The sequence below is a fragment of the Enhydra lutris genome, unplaced genomic scaffold (assembly GCF_002288905.1).
Source record: "Enhydra lutris kenyoni isolate GAN:26980312 unplaced genomic scaffold, ASM228890v2 scaffoldscaffold54, whole genome shotgun sequence".
Classification (NCBI taxonomy): Eukaryota; Metazoa; Chordata; class Mammalia; order Carnivora; family Mustelidae; genus Enhydra; species Enhydra lutris.
This window is the reverse complement of record NW_019154138.1, coordinates 2765339-2783427: the sequence shown is the minus strand read 5'-3', so window position 1 is coordinate 2783427 and position 18089 is coordinate 2765339. Positions and strand designations below refer to the sequence as shown.

The window sequence follows — 18089 nt, the reverse complement described above, 5'->3', positions numbered from 1 at the left end:
TGCCCATCAGAGCCTGTCATTCATGCCCTGGGGCGGGGGGCCAACCGACTTAAGAGGGGCACCATGCCATTGCGACAGATGGGCACGGGGGAGCTGCCAGGAGCCTCCAGCCAGCGGCCATTGTGTGTGCCGGGAGCCCAGCCCCTTGCGGGCGCTGTCCCAGCCCAGACCAAATGCCTTCAGTTTCTTGGAAACAATAATACTACATAATCAATGGGTGCCTGGTTGGCCCAAGGCTCCCAGGGGCTGACACCGTGCAAAGCCCTGCCTCGACCCTCTCCACCCCCCACCGACCTAGACAAAGAGACAGCTGGATGGACAGGAAAGACATACACAGGCCTTGGGGGCTGGAGGGGACAAATCTCAGAGTTGCTTCTTGCTGTCACTCTGACCTTGGGCATGTGACCTCCCTTCTGAGACCATCGTCTCCTGACTGTTGGGCCAGTGCTCTCTCTCCCAGAGGCTCCCCGTGGGGGTGCCACATAGCGTTTGTGAAACATGAACATAGTGCCCAGCCCATGGGGGAGCGTACAGTGGCACTGGAGTAGAGTTGATGTGATGTGGTTGTCCCACTGTCAGAGGTGGGAGACTTGCTATCACGCCATGCCACACAGCTAGTAAGAGCGGACCTCACCCCAGCATGGGGAGAACAGTAACAGAAACAAACCTCCAGGCACCATGGGGGGCCCTCAGCATCGATTATCCTGATTCATCCTCAGGATAATCCTGTGAAGCCCATGCCGTCATTCTCCCCATTTTGCAGAGGGGGAGCCTAAGGCACAGCTGGGCAGTGGCAGAGGTGGGACTTGAACCCGGACAGCCTGGTTGGCTGCAGAGCCGGAGCACTGAACCACACTGCTAATGGTGTGGGCAGGCTTTTTTCTGTCGGTGAGCCCATTCACAGGAAGCACGAGGCCTGCTTTGTCTCTCGATGCAGCCGTCTGCCTCCCCAACTTGTTGGGAGCAAGGCTGGCTGCTTCCCGCAAGGGTGCAGGGTCTGGCATGGCTGTGGGGCGGGGGGGGGGGGGGGGGGGGGGGGGCGGTGCTTCTCCCCCACCAGCTGAGAGACGAGACCCAGGCGCTCTTGGCGGAAGCCTGCGCTGCACTCTTTGGTCGAGCAGGAACAATTACTAATGACATTTAGAAAGAAATTAATGATGAGAAATGCAAGTTGGCATTTCAGGAGCACCAGTCAGCAGCCGTGCGTCCGCACTCACAGGAGAGGTGAGGGGTGGGGGCCGGGCACAGGGTGGGGAGAGGGAGGAGATGGCAGAAATTAATTTTGCTGTGTCAATAATGAACATGGCCCCACTCGCTCTGCTTCTGGAGTTCAGACAAAATCAAACACGGGGGTCTGGGGCTGGTCCAGCGTTGCAATGAGATTCTCTGTGTACTGGGATCTGGGCGGAGGCGGGTGACAGGTTTGTTTTGGTGACACCAGGAGGCGGAGGGGTGGGCAGGGGACAGCCAGAGGGGAGGAAGCAGCCTGAAGACTGGGCCATTTGGGTGCAGATCCAAGTACCACCTCTCACCAGTCGCAGGACGTATCAAGCTGCTTCTCTTTTCTTGACTCAGTTGCTTCGTCAGTAAAATAGGGACAAGGGGGAGATGTAAAGATGATGTAGGAAGAACCTCCGAGTAGGAGCTCAATATATTAGGTGTTTCCTCGTTGCCCTGATACACAACTCCTCATTGTAACATCTCGTAAATAGGAATAGCTCATGTGAGTTACACTGTAACTGGTCATTTCTTTTGTTCCCCCGATACATCAAATGTTGGAGCTTCTTATATTCTTTGGGTCTGGGATAAAATATGGCATCTATAGGAGGTATGGGAGAAGGTGAGGGGGACACAAGATGCTGAAATTGTCTGGGGCAGGGACTGGAGCTCCCAGGGGGGGCTGGAGGGGTGTGGTGACTCTTTTCCTCCTGTCAGGTGCTCCAGAGTGATGGAGAAGGCCCCCTTGCCAGTCTCCTCTCACGTCGGGAGGGAGGAGAGACACACAAGGAAAAGTTATTATCGTAGTAACAATGAACATTTTTGCCTCGTGGAGGGTGAAAATTTACAGTGTGTAACCGGGGATATTAGACTCTTTAAATGGTGATCTGTGTTTCAAAATGGAGATTTCCTATAATTATAGGGGCTAACATATAGTGCTTATTTTTTTTTTAAGATTTATTTATTTATTTATTTGACAGAGAGAGAGAGAGATCACAAGTAGGCAGAGAAGCAGGCAGAGAGAGGAGGAAGCAGGCTCCCCACTGAGCCAAGAGCCCGATGCGGGGCTCGATCCCAGGACCCTAGGATCATGACCTGAGCCAAAGGCAGAGGCTTTAACCCACTGAGCCACCCAGGCGCCCCACATACAGTGCTTATTGAGCATCAGACAGTGTTCTTAGCACTTTTAAACATTCAAGATATTCATTCTCATAATGCCTCTATTATGAAAGTAAGGAAACTGAGGCACAGGGAGGCTAACTATATCCCTAGGCCACAGAGCTGGTTAGTGCTGGACCCAGGCACCCGGCACCAGATTCCGTCCTCTTGACCACCACACTAACTGGCTGGAGTTCTTGATTTTTTGGCAAATCAGTCCTAAAAATCCCTGGACCATACTTCTGTGTGGCAGCCATCCGCTGCCCCCTTTAGACACAAGGATGTGCTCCCTGGTTCAGCACAACCCCAGCTGGTCTGCCCCACCTGGTTCCTTACCCACCTGGGCTCTGAGTCTCAGGCCTCTCCTGCAACACGTCACAGTTTGCAAAGACTATCGTTTTGGTGCCTCAACAACTTGAGACCACTTGAAGTGCCATTTACTCTCACCATTTTTGCAGACCAGAAAGCTGAGGCTGGGAAAAGATGATGAAGTAGGATGCTTGCAGGAGGAGAGGGCCCCGGGGGGAAATGGGGAGTGTTTTCCATCCACATGGTTTGTGTGTCTGAGCAGGGGAGGCAAGTGTGCCTCAACGGCTGGTCCCCCCCTTGCCCCCATCCGGAAGCCAGACCTGGATGCCCAGTCCAACAGCAGCATCCCTGACCCGGGGCACTGCCTTAGTCTCCCCTGTCCTTCCTTCTGAAGGTGCCACATTGAAAGTGTGGGCTTTCGAGTTGACAGTGATGGCAGAACCTCATGGTTGGTATTCATTAGGTCAATATTAAATGTCAGTATGTCATTGTACATGTTGTGAAAACTTTTACATGTGTTATCTAATTTGGGGCTCCTGACAAGACTTTGAGGTAGGCATTATTTACCCCACTTTTCAGGCGAGGAAACAGGAGCTTAGAGAAGTGAAGTGACTTATCCTCGGGTTACAGGTACAGTAAGTGAATAAAGTAGGATTTGGACTTCAAAGCCCATTGTCTTTCCACCAATCTACCTTCCTACCTACTTGTATATTCATGCTCTCCTTTTTCCTACTAGTCATCCATCTGCTACACATCTACTCAATCTATCCATTCGTCTGTCCTTCCATCCATCCGTCATCTACCTATCCATCCATTCAGCCGGCCAGACAGCTAGCTACACATCCATTAGTATCGAGTACCAAGAAAGTGCCAGGAACGATACTGTTCTCATGACCCCTTCCTCATATACTCTTAATTCCATACTTACCTGCTACACATGTCTCCCTCCACCTTAAAACTGCATATGAGTACACACACACACACACACACACACACACACACCCTTCCAGGGAATGGAGAGGGATGGGACAGACTGGGGATATAGATGATCTAGATGATTCTTGATTTGCCTCCCAGAAGCCAGCGAGCTCTGCCTGGTGGTGGGAGGGAAGGTACAGAGCAAACCCATGTGGCCCTGGTGGGGCAGGTGTGTGGGCAGTGAGGCGGCTCCCACAGTTTGGAAGCTGAGCGCAGATGAGAAGGGCAGACAAGACATGGCAGGTGGGGTCCCCGTGTTCTTCTGCCCCCTCGGTGGGCCCGGCTCCTGAGGAGTGGGCAGCCCCTGCATTCTGCGTGCCAGGGATCACATTTGCGCCTTGCTTGGTGCCAGGCTGGACTTCTTCGAGCGGGCAAAGGTATACACCCACGTGTTTCCGCAAGAACCGTCTCAATCATTAAATGTAATCGGTCTCAGCTGCAGTTTTGATCGCTGGGGCATGCACACAATTCATCATAGCAAATTAGGTCCACCTTCAGAACTGCCGGCCCCACAGCCTGGGGGGTCCGTCAGTGAGGGGAGCTGGGCCATGTGGGCTCTGGAAAGCCATTTTTGGGGGTGGTGATGGGCCTTGTTTTCTGAGGGGGGCCTCAGGATACCTGCCAGAACAGCTTCCCATCCCTGGCGGTTAATTTTCTAGAAATTTCGATGATGCAGGAAAGTTTCCCTTGTAGCAAAAATTTAGAGGAAAGTAGAAATGGATATGATCAAAGTCCTAAAATATCATTTATTAAACCTGAAAGCACTGGGTTAGTTTAGGGACCTGAACATATGTGTTCTGTATAATTAGTGACCGTGTGACCTAGATTTTCCAGGACAGCTTTGATGTTCAAGTAGTCTGTCACAGCTATTGGCTATTTGTCCTGATTTTTGGCTTGTGAAATACGACCACTATATGTAGAGCTGGATTTTCTCATCCAATTTTAATGAATAAAAATTTCAAGATGCAAAAGGCCTGGAAAGATTTCAGTAACATTCAAGAGAACAATTGTCTCCCCCCAAGCTTTTTTTTCCCAACATGGCAAAATATTTAATGCCCTTAGGTGTGCCTCATGCTCACCTTCCCATCTCCCCAAGCACGGGGCAGCAGAGTTTGAAAGCTGTCGGAGCTCCAGTCCTCTTGAGATGATTTCAGGGGAGGTCTCAGACCCCTGCGCTCAGGGGCAAGAGCCCCATTGTGCAGTCTCCTGAGGCCCTCCATCCTAATGCAGCCGGGCCCTGGAAGCCGTGCCATTGACTGCCACATCGGCTCAGTCACTGCAGGGGAAGCCTGGTACAGCACGGAGGCAGAAAAGGCAACCACTGCCAGCCAGCTTGGCAGACGATGTGTCCCTGGATGCTGCTGTAGCTTCCAGCCCCCTCCGTCCAGCCGAGGCCCCGCAGGCTGCGTCTCACTACTACGGTCTGTGCAACTTCTGACTTCCAAGCCTCCAGCCAGAGCTGTGGGGGAAACACAGGATCGGCCCTGGGCACCTTGGCTGTCTCTTTAGAGTGTGACCTCTCTCCTGTCCACCTGCCCATCCGCCCACCAAGCCTGTAGGATACCAATCAGTTTTGGTTTTTGTTTTTTTTTTAAAGATTTTATTTATTTATTTGACAGAGATCACAAGTAGGCAGAGAGGCAGGCAGAGAGAGAGGAGGAAGCAGGCTCCCTGCTGAGCAGAGAGCCCGATGCGGGGCTCGATCCCAGGACCCTGGGATCATGACCTGAGCCGAAGGCAGAGGCTTTAACCCACTGAGCCACCCAGGCGCCCCAGTTTTGGTTTTTTTAATTGTGGTAAAATACACAGAAGGAAAAATTTGTGATTGAAAGCATTTCGAGCGAACACATGAGTGGCTCTAAGTCCATTTGCACCCTTAGGCAGCCATCCCCACCATCCAGGAAAGTGTTGTGCAGAACTGCGACTCTGTCCCCACTGAACACTTAACTCCCCCTTCCCCTCAGCTCCTGGAAACCACCAGTCTACTTTCTGTCTCTCCGGATTTGACTACTCTAGGAACCTCACAGAAGTGGAATTATACAGTATTAGTCCTTCTGTGACTGGCTCAGTGCACTTAGCATAATGTCTTCAAAGGATCTCCCGGCTTTTAAGAAAAAAGCGTAACCTGCCCTGGGCAGGGCGGGGCAAGGGACGCGGAGGAGGGGGCAGCTCTGTTTCTTCTTCTCTCCCTGACCCTGTCAGGGGAGACTTTGCTTCACCACCGTTGCTTGCTGGCTGTTATCTCAGAAATGCTCGCGGAGTTTGCAAACGCAGGCTCTGAGCCGACGTGGGGGCATCGGCAGAGAACTGAGAGATGGGGTCTCTGCCTGCCGTGCACAGCTGCCTGGCGAGGGCATTACTACGGCCGGGAGACATAGCCAGCACCTTGCAGGTGGAGGAAAGTGCTAGAAGGACAGCTGTGCAGACGGGGAGCTGCGCCGTGATGGAGGGCCCCTTGTTGAGTAAGCGGGAAGGCCTTTCTGAGGGGATGGAGATCAGATGGGGAGGGGCCTGGGAAATTTGAGGGGGGCATGCCAGGCGTCAAGAATGGCCACGAGAGGCTGAGGAAGTGTCTGGAGCATCTGGGGAGCTGGAAGAAGGAGGTCTGGGGAACTCTGCGGGGGGGGGCTGTGGCTTTGGCCAGGGTTCTGGGTGTGGTGGGGACCCTCTAGGGGATTGAACAGAACTCTCCCTGATCCCTGCCCCTTGAGGAGAGAACTGGGCTTTGCCTCTCAGGGGAATTTAGTTTCTCAGCTCCCACAACCAGGGAGAGGGAGCCCTGGAGGGAACCCGTGTCATGGGCAGGTGGGGTTTCTGGAGTGTCCTGGTGACGGTGTGAGTGCAGACAGGCCCGCTGCACACCGAGGAGAGACAGAATGCCAAAAATACCAACCAACCCTGAACCATTTTGTAGCACATTGTCAGTATAAGGTCTGTGTGTGTGTATGTCTGTGAGTGTGTGTGTGTACAGGTATGCGTCTGGGTTTGTGGGGTATCTGTTCGTGTGTATGAACATGTGATTGTGAGGTATCTGTGAGCGAGTGAGTCTGTACCTGGGATATCCATGAGTGTGTGCGTGTGTATGCATTGTATACGTGTGTGGGATTGTGAGTTATCCGTGAGTGTGTGCATGTGTGTACATGTGGTTGTGGGGTATCTGTGAGTGAGTGAGTGTGCGTGCTGTGTGTATGTGCAAGTGTGGGAAGTAAGAGGGGCTTCTGTCTATCATGTGGCATTCACAAGCTCCCCAAGGGGCAGTCCCCCCATGATGCCTCAGATATGGTCTGTGGGTGATGGGTGGGAGGCTTCCTCAGTTCTTTGGGAGAAAGGAAGGCATGAGGGGATAATGATCTAGACCCTTCAGTGGGTGGGGAGGCACTTGGCCTGGCCTCTCGGCGTGCCTGAGGGAGGGCTCCCTGGTCCCTGTCTGAACTCGCTATTTTGAGGGCTCGTGTGTGGCTCTGGGAGGGAGATTTCCCTGGCTGGCTCACACCTGACTCACCGGGGAGCGTTCGGCTACGTGCGGGGACCCACCCAGGACAAGCCACGCAGGGTGGCCTCAACTTCATCGTCTACTCTCCTTCCTCTTCTTCGGAATGTAACCGTGCAAGCCCCCCCAGCCCTGTCCCTGGGGTGAGGACCCCACACAGTGGTCCGTGTGATGTCACTGCCCCTACCTCCACGCCTGCGCTGGGCGTCAGCCTGGTCGCTGTGCTGGAAGGTGTTTGGGGCATCTCGCGGGCCTCACAAAATAGGAGAGGCCTTCAGCTGGCAGCCTGTGGGCAGACTCAACCTGCAAACATTTGTTGATTGGCCTGCATTATGCTTTAAACATGGAGACATTATATATTTTTGTTTTAAAGAAGGAGGGGGTGGGGCAGAGGGAGAGGGAGAGAGAGAATCTCAAGCTGACTCCATGCTCAGCGCAGAGCCCGACTCAGGACTCGATCCCATGACCCTGAGACCATGATCTGAGCCAAAATCAAGAGTTGGACATTTCACCAACTGAGCCACACGGGAGATACATCTATCTATCTTTAGATATATAGATATATATAAAAATATATATTTATATAATATTTATAATTTATAAATTGTATATTTATAAATATAAAGTATTTATAATTAATATATTATATATATTTACAAAATATAAAAAATAAATTAAAAAATATATATTTTAATCTAGTTTTCTAGACTAGGATATGAGGACGCCTGCCCCTTTCTGACAAGGCTTGGGTTCGTGGGATGACCCAGGCCCCACCTCGCCTTACTGCCTTGCCACCAGCCTGGGCCGCACTGGCTTGCAGGGCAGACTGACAGCGCGGCCCCCTGAGTGGGAGGCCTCTATCAGGACTGGCCGCGCACCGTCGGAGGAGCCCTGTCCACCACAGCCAGGTCTCCTGGATGTTACCTGCTCTTTTTCCATACAGCTGCCTTTGCTGTGAGCTTAGTGTCTCCACGGATGGGATGCCTCAGTCTTCCCAGACTGTTCAGTGTGTGGTCTTTGATTCACAGGTGCGCTGTGAGGTGGGGGGAAAGACCCCTCTCTGGCCCAGGTGTGGGGAAGGACCCCTCTCTGGCTCAGGGGCCATTTCAGTGGAGTCTCAGGATGTCGGGTTGATCTCTCCTCAGGCTCCCAGGTGGTGCGCGCCCTGGATTCCTGCCCCGCCGCCTCAGGCTGCAATCATATCTCTAAGGGGTCTGACTCGGGCTCTTTGAGGCCATACCGAAATTCGTATTTGAGATGAATTATATCCCAGGGGACTGGTTCTGAGCAGGTGCTTGGCTGTTGTGGTTGGAATGGACCTTCCAGTGACACAGGAGGTGTCTCCACTGGGAAGGAACCAAGGACCAGAGACTGGGGCTTACGGTCACCTCGCACACCACGGCCAGAATCTTTGAGTCCCGAGTGTGCTAGGCACCCAGACCTAGAGGGGTCCGGCCACTGGGGACCCCCGCCTCCCTTTGGAGAAATGGCAAGGGTGGCAGCAAATTAATGCAGGACTCGGTGACAGTCAGGGTGCCTCTGTTGCCCAGATGGGGCAAATCTCTCAGCGGCCCTGGTGTGACACAGCCACAAAATTCCCGCTCTCTTTCATGCGGCTGCTACCTGAAGTCGCCCGTTTGCTGGCCTGTGATGCTGTCCACCCAGAAAGCGACCGGGCGCATTTGTATTCTGAAGTGTGCCCCCACCCCGGGGGGTCCACTGTCGCTCCAGACAGGTATTATTCGTTTCCTTTTCTTGTTGGGTGACTCGGAATAGTAGCCTGTTTACGGCCTGGGCTCCCAGTGGAAGGCTGCAGGTTCCCTCCTTATTATCTATTCTCGGGTGGCTTTTATTTCCAAAGCACAGCCGTACAAAACCGGCCCCTTTGGGAATTCTTTGGGCTTTTTTTTTTTTTTTCCCCATGACAAATTTTCTCTTGAAGGAAGATGTTTTTGCACTCATGGAACAGGTCGTTTGGCCAGGCCACCTGCTGGGGTCTTTTGTGTCCTGGGTGCCTCAGGGCACTGGCGAGAGAGGTTTTGGAGAGGGGCCCCAGAAACCCAGTGGTCATCCCCTCTGGGGACACCTGCGTCAGAGGCAGTCTGGGTCCTCCAGCTCCTCCTCACGTGCCCCCAGGGGACTCCGAGGGCCCTGAGTCTGCTCCTGCTCTCGGTTCTGCAAGAAAGCAGCGAATCCCCCCAAAGCCAACCCTGGAAGTTGGAATCTCCCTGCAGGCCAGGAGATCCGGATGAATGGAGGCTCTCACCCGAGAGACAGACTTCCCTGGCTAAGCGGGTGCGACGCTCACTTCCCGCTGCTCGAGAGTGGCAGACGACAGCCTGTCTCGCTGTCTGGGAGACGGGACTGGGGAAGCCTTGCACACATCCTGGAGCATGGAAGGAGTTGCTTTTGACTCCGAGAACATTCCAGGGCTGTGTCCCAGGCCAGTGGGTGGCTAGAATCACCCAGGACCCCGATGCCAAGGAGAGGTGTCACTCCACACGGCCCAGCTTTCCGTGCCGTCTGTGTCCATGCTGGCTTGCTGGGGGACGGGGGTCGCCGTGGGGGGGACACAGGGTGCATACACGTCATCGCCTCGGCCCCCAGGGGAGCGGCTGCATCACTGGGCAGGCGTTTAGAGGAAACCTTGGCCATCACTCACTCCTAATTTTAATGACGTGCATTAGCTAAATTGTGTTCTGAGTATTCATTCAGTGCTGTTTATGGCGTGCTCTCGAGTGTGCTTACCGTTTGTCAGAAGTGCAAACTAGCGAACATACGAGCCTTTAAGACAGGCCATCTGTTCGTCTTAGACCTTTGGACGATTGTCAAACGCTTCTAAAAATAAGTGCTCACTAGCAGAGAGGGGCTGCCCAGGTGATACACAGCCAGGGGGGAAGCAGGGCTGCCTGCGTCTGTACCCTCCCCAAAGGGAAATGTATAACTTGAGTATTGGGGGGCACAAGGGAGGCGGAACGCAGGAAGGGAGCCGAGGGAGGTGGGGAGCATGAAGGCCCTGCTGGTACAACTTCTTGGCTGGAGGTGCAAGCGTCTCCCCGTCCCTTGCCTTTCGTGTAACTCCACAGCTCAAATACCTTCGATGGCTCCCCATGGCCCAGATTTAAGGGCGAGCTGCCGCGTCTCGCATCACGGAGTCTCATCAATAAGGCTCCCACCTTCCTTTCCAGGCTTGTCTCCATGGCACATACCCTGTGCTTCTGCCAAGCTGAATTATTCATTGTTCCCCCAGCATATGCTGTGCTCTCCACATTTCACAAGTAGAACGACGCTGTGGGTTAAGAGTGTGCTCTACACACAGGCTGCATGGGTGCGGGCCCGGCGCAGCCATCAGCAGCTGCCGGACCCCAACATTCTGCACTGGCCTGCCTCACTTTTCTCATCTGTAAAATGGGGATAACTATTGTACTTCACTCCTGGAGTGGTTGTGGGGTTTCGGTGAGTTGGTGTAATTGAGAGTTGAGAATAGTGCCTGGCGTACAGTGATCACAGGAGAAGTGGCAGCTCTGATCATTTTCAGTGTCATTGACACCTCCATGCCATTCGCTGGGGCAGAGGGGGAGGGTGGTTATCCTCCTTGGAGAACTTTCTCTGTGCTCATGTGTATGCACATGTGCGCACACACACACACTCTCTCTCTCTCTCTCTCTCCAGGGCGCACCCTAACCAAGCCATCCCCCATGGGCAGCTAGAAGGCCAACTTCTTCCTTAAACACCTGCCAGTCAAAAGTCCTCTCTCTATAGTCCCTTTTTATAAAATGTCACCCTCTCCTATGGCCAGGAGCTTGTAAATGGCCAGGATGGGCCTTATTCTATCCGTGTCTGATGCCCACTACGTTACACAGGGCCAGGCTCTGTGTCTGTTAAATGATCAAACAACAGAACTGCGCCTAGCTGGGATGTGGCTGCATTTAGCCTGAGTGTCTACCTTTTCCCCTAGAGGCAGAGGGAACATCTTCCTGTGGTTAAGGCGCGTTCTTGGACTTGGTCCCTGCTCCTGGAGACAGCTCTTTGTAAAGCCAGCCTCGCGAGAGCCGCCATGGCTGTAGCCCACCCGGGAGTGGCCTAGTGGTGGGCGGTGGGGAGAAAGGTCATTGGCCGCAGCCTCCTTCCCCACCTTGAACCAGAGGGAGGTGATGTGGGGTCAAGGTGAAGCCAGGTGGGTTCTTCAGGGGAAGACGGGTGGAACGTTCCGGGCGGTGGGGGGCTAAATGTTCCTGTTATCCTTAACTTGCCAGGGATGCAAGGGCCAAGCCCTGGGACCAGCCCTTCTCTGGTGCCCCTTGAGAGTGAGGGTCTCCCCTTGGAACTGTGAGCTCCTCTAGCGAGAGGGCTGGAGCCACAAACTTTGCGTGCCAGGGCCCACCGGGGCCTGCATCTGGTGACTCGGTGAACAGCTGTGGAAGGAAGAGGTGAATGCATGGGTGAACACATGGGTGAGTGCGTACCTCCCTTCCCCACGGAGTCTCCACATGCCTCCCCTCCTCACGGGATACCCGACTCTGTCCCCTGGGGGCAGGGAGAGCAGTGCCTTATGGGTACCGAGGCTGTGGCCTGGGGCTTGTGGGGAGGCGATAACATCCGGACCACTCCTGAGATCTCACCGGCCCTTGGAGGAGTAGCTGGTAAAAGGTGCAGTACTCAGAGCATCAGACCTCCGTGCGGCTCCCACTGCAAGCCCGGAAACATGTGTGGTGCCAAGGGGGTCCCAGACCCAAGGAGGGGACAAACAGCCTTCCCTCACAGAGCTCCCCCTCTGCTCAGGAAGACTCTTGGGGACGCCATTTATGGAGCACTTTCTCTTGGCCAGGCCAGGAGGAGTCCATGCACACTGTTTCCTGAGCCCTCAGGGCCTCTGAGGAAGAGGGCTCTGTTATTACCACCCCTCCCCTCTGCCACCAGAGGGAAAGGCACTTGCTCAAGGCCCAGTGGCCGTTCAGCGGCAGAGTCAGGATTCACACCCAGGACTCCACTCGTCCCAGCCCGCTGAGGCTTTCTGCTTCCCTGTGATCACCCCAGGCAGTGGTGACCAGGCTCAGGGCCAGGGGCCATGCTAGGGACTTTACAGGCATTTTGTCCTCAAAGGAGCTGGAGCCCAGGAGGGGCAGCTAAGTGTGCTCTCCATGAGGGGCGTGCAGTGCAGGCAGCCCCCTCTCCAGTCTGGCTCTATGCCTCTTGGCGTGTGCAGAGAAGCCTCCTGTTGCTTCACAGGCCATATCTGCCAGGCTGACAGGTTCCAGCACCTCTGGTCTCCTCTTCTTGACACTGTGGTGGGTGGTGTCAAAGGGAGAGCGAGCAGGGTCCTGGAACAAGGGACGGAACACAGAGCCAGGACCTCGAGGAGAAAGCCCTGTAGGGGACGTGGGAGGGGTGCCCTGGTGTGCATGTTGGCACGTGATGGGTCGAGGCACAGACTGGGTTGAGCCAGGGATGGTCCTGGTTTGGGTAAAGAGTGGGACCAGGCCAGAACCTCTGGCAGGCCCGTTCAAGCGTGCGTCTGTGATTCAGGAAGGAAGGTCCAGCGCCAAGCTGCCTGCTCCTTGCGTATTTCCTCTGTGCCCAGCGCATCCCTGCCTTGGGCTCTAGATCAGGGTCACGTTGCTGCTGCGTGCCCAGCGACAAGCATGGTGGCTGTCACCCAGCAGGGATGCAGTGAAGGTTTGTTGAATGAACGGTCACGTGAATGAATGCAGACCTGCCACAAAGGACTCCTTGGCTTGGGCGCTCTGCTGACAACTTGCACAGAGAGAGGTCTCCACAGGACCCCTGACCCCTACCCCCCACACCCCCGCCCATCACTAACTTGTGTCCCAGGGGCAGGTGGCCCAGCATGCCAGGACTAGGGCCCCGAAACAGATCCTAGTGGAAACCTCTCTCCACAAGAAACGTGTGCACTCTGTTGAGTGGGTGCAGCTCAGCCACAAACCAGTGCCCACCCCCCTTTGTCCCCTCCCTCCCTTCCCCCCCCACCCCATTTTATTTTTCTCACCTGCTTCTCGGCCCACACCTGCGTCTCCCTGGCAGGCAGAGAGGCCCTTGCGGATGCCAGACCTCCCCTCTGGGCGCCTTCCAGTCCTTCCTGGCTCCCACCCCCACCCCACCCCCGGCCTTTATGGTGCTGGGAAGTGTTTATCTGCAGGGTTGGTAGTATCTTTAAAAAACGATTTTCTGGGCGCCTGGGTGGCTCAGTGGGTTGGGCCACTGCCTTCGGCTCAGGTCATGATCTCAGAGTCCTGGGATCAAGCCCCGCATCGGGCTCTCTGCTCTCTCGGGGAGCCTGCTTCCTCCTCTCTCTCTGCCTGCCTCTCTGCCTGCTTGTGATCTCTCTGTCAAATAAATAAATAAAATCTTTAAAAAAATAAAAAATAAAAAATAAAAAATAAAAAACGATTTTCTTCTTTCTCCGAAGGGGCTAAATATAGCACAGGCACAAATAGAGAACTAGACATTAAGCCAAATGCCCTTGTGAGAGCCGTGCGGGTAGACAGGGCTCTTGAAGACGGCTCGACGAAGCCCTCCGCCCCTCCAGCCGCAGCTCTGAGCTGTGGGTCTCCAGCTTTATTCAACTGTGCTGATCGGCGGTGGCTCTGCCAGGAGCCGCTCAGCGCACAGGTGCGTGGGGTGATGGGTGAGTCCTGGTGACGGGTCCCTGCCACCCGCTCTGTCCTTCCAGCGCCTGTGCCGTCAGCCTGTGGAGGAGCTGAGGCCAGCCCTGCACCAAACACCTGGCCTCCTCAGCGCCCCCTGCCACACACAAACTTACTGGGTGGCACAGACCCTTCTCTCTCGCTGAGCCGCCATCTGCACCACTAATCCTGCACACACGTTTGGGTGTCTGTGTGTCTTGAGTTCCTCCTGCCCCCCCTCCCATCGGGCCCCTTGAGGGGGCGGGCCCAGCCGGAGTCCTCCCCTACCCCTCACTGTGTCCGGCCCAGAGCAGGGCATCCAGCAGGTAGTTAATAACGCAGTGCTGAATGCATCCTGGTGCCGGGGCCCCTCGGGGCATCAAGTTTTGACATTCCCATCTGCTGTGACATCCTGGGCTTTTGTTCTCGTAGAACTTCAGGGAAGGAAGTTTTAGCCTTCTGTCTCAGAGCTCTCTTTGGGGAGGTTCTTTCTTGAGTCTAACTGAAGAGCTACCTGCTGCTCTGTGAGAGGAAGGGCCCGCTGTGGTTTCCACCAGAGAAGTGGCATTTATTCTCCTATTTTCCTGACCAGTGGTCTTAAGCATAGGTTCCTGCCTCCTGGGTTTCTGTGCCAGCAGCCCGTGGAAGAGCCAGTGTGAACCGCTTGTTATACTGGCTCTGTTCTTGGTGTCCTGGCAAGAGGCTGTTTCATTATCCAGAGATCCCTGGATCCCCCCACTGCCTTTACCCACATTGGCGGTGGGTGGTCCTTGAGGGTTTTTTGGAGATCAAATGTCATCTCTGGCCTTCTGCTGCTTGGGGAACGGTCCACACTCAGGGGCACCCAGAGCCTCTGCGGGCCAGGTGGAACCCCTTCCCAGTCTGCCATGTGACCCCTGCTGAGATCATCCCATGGGGGCCTGCCTTTGCCTCATCCGAGCCTCCATACCTTTGTGCTGGGCCTTCCGCTCAGAACGCCCCCTCCCCTTGCCCCACAGCCTACCCGTACACAGAGTCGTTTATTTACCCTTCCAGTGATTCACTAAAAAATATTTACCAGGTGTCTATGTTGTGCCAGGAACCATCATTTGAGGACAGAAAAAGAACTGTACATGTTTATCCTCCTAACCTCCCTCCTCCCCATTCCCCCCTGCATAAAGACGGACCTGACCATACTCAGAGAGCACCGGCCACGTGGCACTGTTAATTGACCGGCTGTTGGCAGGGTGGCAGAGTGAGACCCCCAGTCATTCCCGGGCAGCTGTGCCTGCCATGTCACTGCAGGGCGTCGTGGGCCTAGCCCGGGGCCAAGCGCTGTGGGGCTGAGAAAGGAGGTGATGTCCTCCTGTCTGCATCGCAGCAGAGGACACTCCTCTTGCACTTGGGAGGCACATAGATTTGTGGGAGGGGGGTCGGACATGCCTCGAGGGGCTGCAGGGAGGGATGGCAAGGGACAGGGAGGCCCCTTGGACTTCAGGCGTGGCTCAGTTGGGAGGGAGGTGAGAGGAGGTGAGAACTGACTCACCAAAGGCGTGGAAGCTAGGTGGATGCTTGGCTGCAGGGTGGGTCTGGCTCCCCACAGGCCTGGCTGCCTGTGCTTGCACAAGTGCAGGGAGAGGTGCCTCGGCTGGAGGGTGGGTGTTCCCATGGAAACTGCCGCATCCCATCTGTGGCCTCAGACAACCTGCCTTGTGCCTCTGGGTCCATGGCACCCCCACCGAGGTGCCAGGCCACGCTGGCAGAGTTTGTCCTCATGCCCGGTGTGGAGTGTGGATGATCTGTGGACTGGGATGCCCATGAGTTGCAGGGTGCTGGGAAGCCTGCCTTCTCGCCTGAGGCCCTGGCTTTCTTGGATTCCAGTTGCCTGGTTCCGCCCCACCTGGTTCCCAGCTGGATGACCTTGAACCAGAATCCAGCCTCCCTGAGCCTGATTTCTTCATCTTCCCGTGGCCTACCTTGTAAGGCTATTGTGGGGATTGAAAGAGATGTCCCTCTAACAGCACACAGCGCATGTGCTGGCCAAGCCCCAGCTGTGGGGGCTTGTACCCAGGAGCCCAAGGAAAGGGGACAGCGGTGGTTGGCTGTCTGTGCTGCGGGCATCAGCAGGCATCTGCTATGTGGGGACAGGTGATGAGCTTGCCGCAGGGGGTGGTGACATCACCACGGAGGCGGCAGCAGTGCCCACAGTGAGAAGAGGCTGCCATTGGGGCCCTGGGCCATGAAGTGGGGGTGGCTCCAGTCTTGGGCATCCTCTGAGAGCCCAGGAGAGAGACACAGCGCCACGTCTGACCTCTGGTGGTCATGGGCAGAGCTGCAGGCAGGCGGCTTCCAGCCCCCGAGGAGTCACTGCCCCAGCTGGGGCACCCAGGGTGTTGGGGGGACGGCCAGAGCACCCCGGGGACCTCAATCCTCATGACTGGAGGTTCTGTGCTGCTTCCAAGCAGGGCTCCTCTACCCTGGGTGGATTTTGCTTCCTTTCTCCAGGTGGCATGAGGCTGAATGTTACCTGAGGCTTTGATGAGATGGGTCCAGATTTAGAACAGGGACCACTGAAAAGAAACAGAGTCACTCTTGGAGGCCAAATCCCACCTCCAGCCCCAGGCCGCTGGCTCATCTAAAAACAGATTAGCCCTGCTGGCCTGCTCGGGCTGGCATGAGGGAAGAGATGCCGTGGGCTGTGGTGAGAGGGAAGTGCTTGGCCAGGGGGTTCCCACCTGGACCCCGGCTGCCCGGGTGGATTCAGGAGGAATCACACGGTCCTCTGGCCGGAGCACGGTCACGTGACTGGACTGGCAGGCCTCCTCCTTCAGCGCCCTCCCCACTGGGTGACCCGTCCTCGGCCGCAGGCCCCTGCTGCCGCCCACTGCCTCCGCACGTCTGTGCTGCTCGGGTGTTTCTTGGCCGGAGAGCTGCGTAGCACATCTGCTGTCTCCTCCACGAGGCTCAGAGCAGCTCTCGGGAAGGACCAAGAGGGGGGTCTGGGGAGAGCCTGCAGGCGATCGGATATAATTTCCTCCTAATCATCAGAGCGAAAGGGGGACGGGAGAGGTGAGCAAGGATGTTTTTAATTCCTGCCACCCTTCCCCTCCCCTCGCCCACCTCCTGGCATGTCCCCCTTGCTTTCCCAATAGCCAGTCCCCGTGATAAGACCTGAACAGTCTTCAAAAACACAATTTCTAGAGAGCCCAGGTTGGCGGCAACAGGAACCCATCCCCGAACCCAGATCAACGTGGCGTCTTGGCAGCTCTGTCCCCCGAGCACTTTTTCCTGGTTGCGTTTTGTGTTGAAATAATCGAGATGCTTTTCTGTGGCTCCCGGCGTAAATGCACTGAGTGGGAGGGGACGGGCCTGCTCTCCATTCTTCTGCCCTCATGCGTGTCTCCTTTCTTCGCCTTTGCAGAACCACACGATGAGCCAGCACGCACAGTGAGGGACCGCTCGACAGGACACCTCTCCGCAGAAGGCTTGCCGGAGACGCCGTGGGGAGGGCCATTTGAACATTACATCCAATCAAAGTGTCATTTGCAACCCAGATGTAAAACTCTAATGATTTGGCCATGAGGCGCTGCTATTATAAGCAGCTGGAAATGAATATTAATGGGAGAGATTAAAAGTATTCCATGCTCAGTATTTTTTATTGTCCTGCTACAGCTAGTGTGCTTTTAGAGTTTCCGCCGAAGACTACATTTCTAGAGTTAGAGAAACCCGCTTTTTGAGGCTATTGTCCTTTGTTCCTTCATGTATTATATTGATAGTTTTTAAAAAAGGATTAGTGTGATTTTTTTTTTCCTTTGCTTCTTTTTTTTTTTTCTTTCTTGTTTTTCTACCCCCCCCTTTGGTTAACTACTTTTTAATTGCAATTCTAGGTAATTGTGCATCGTGATGTGATTGCTTGGCTATTGTCTGAATATTTCCTTTTAATTTTTTAATTAAAGACTAATGCTTTGATTGGATTTGCCAGTTCACCGGACAGTGATTAAAACTATGTAATGAATATAATCGGTTTCAGTGCAACTGGATGGTCTGCTTTTAAATGTGACTTAATCTGACTGCAGTTACTAGTACAGTTCAATAAAGGGAATCCATGCGATTAGGATCGGCTGCCTGGTTCTCTCCTCCCCAGCCTGGGGCTCCGTGGGGGGCTGTCGTCACCTATAGGGTGGGGACCTGCACAGGACAGACCCAGCCTCCCTTGGGAAAGAGGACACATAGTAGCCTAACACACCCAGTCTGGATCAGGTGGGCGGTGGCCACAGAAGTCAAAACAGAAGGAACCTTTAATGATGAAATGC

At 54.8% G+C, this 18089-nt stretch overlaps 1 protein-coding gene across 2 annotated transcripts in view; it reads left to right on the top strand.

Annotated features, from left to right (window-relative positions):
• The window catches only part of LOC111157369 (zinc finger protein 423), a 279005-nt gene extending 261121 nt beyond the window's left edge, over positions 1 to 17884 (top strand). For both annotated transcript variants that reach the window (XM_022518720.1, XM_022518721.1), the window contains exon 7: positions 17198 to 17884. In XM_022518720.1, the coding sequence (XP_022374428.1) occupies positions 17198 to 17227 (30 nt within the window). In that variant the 3' untranslated portion in view covers positions 17228 to 17884. The remainder of the gene's footprint in view (positions 1 to 17197) is intronic.
• Positions 17885 to 18089: the final 205 nt, after the last annotated feature.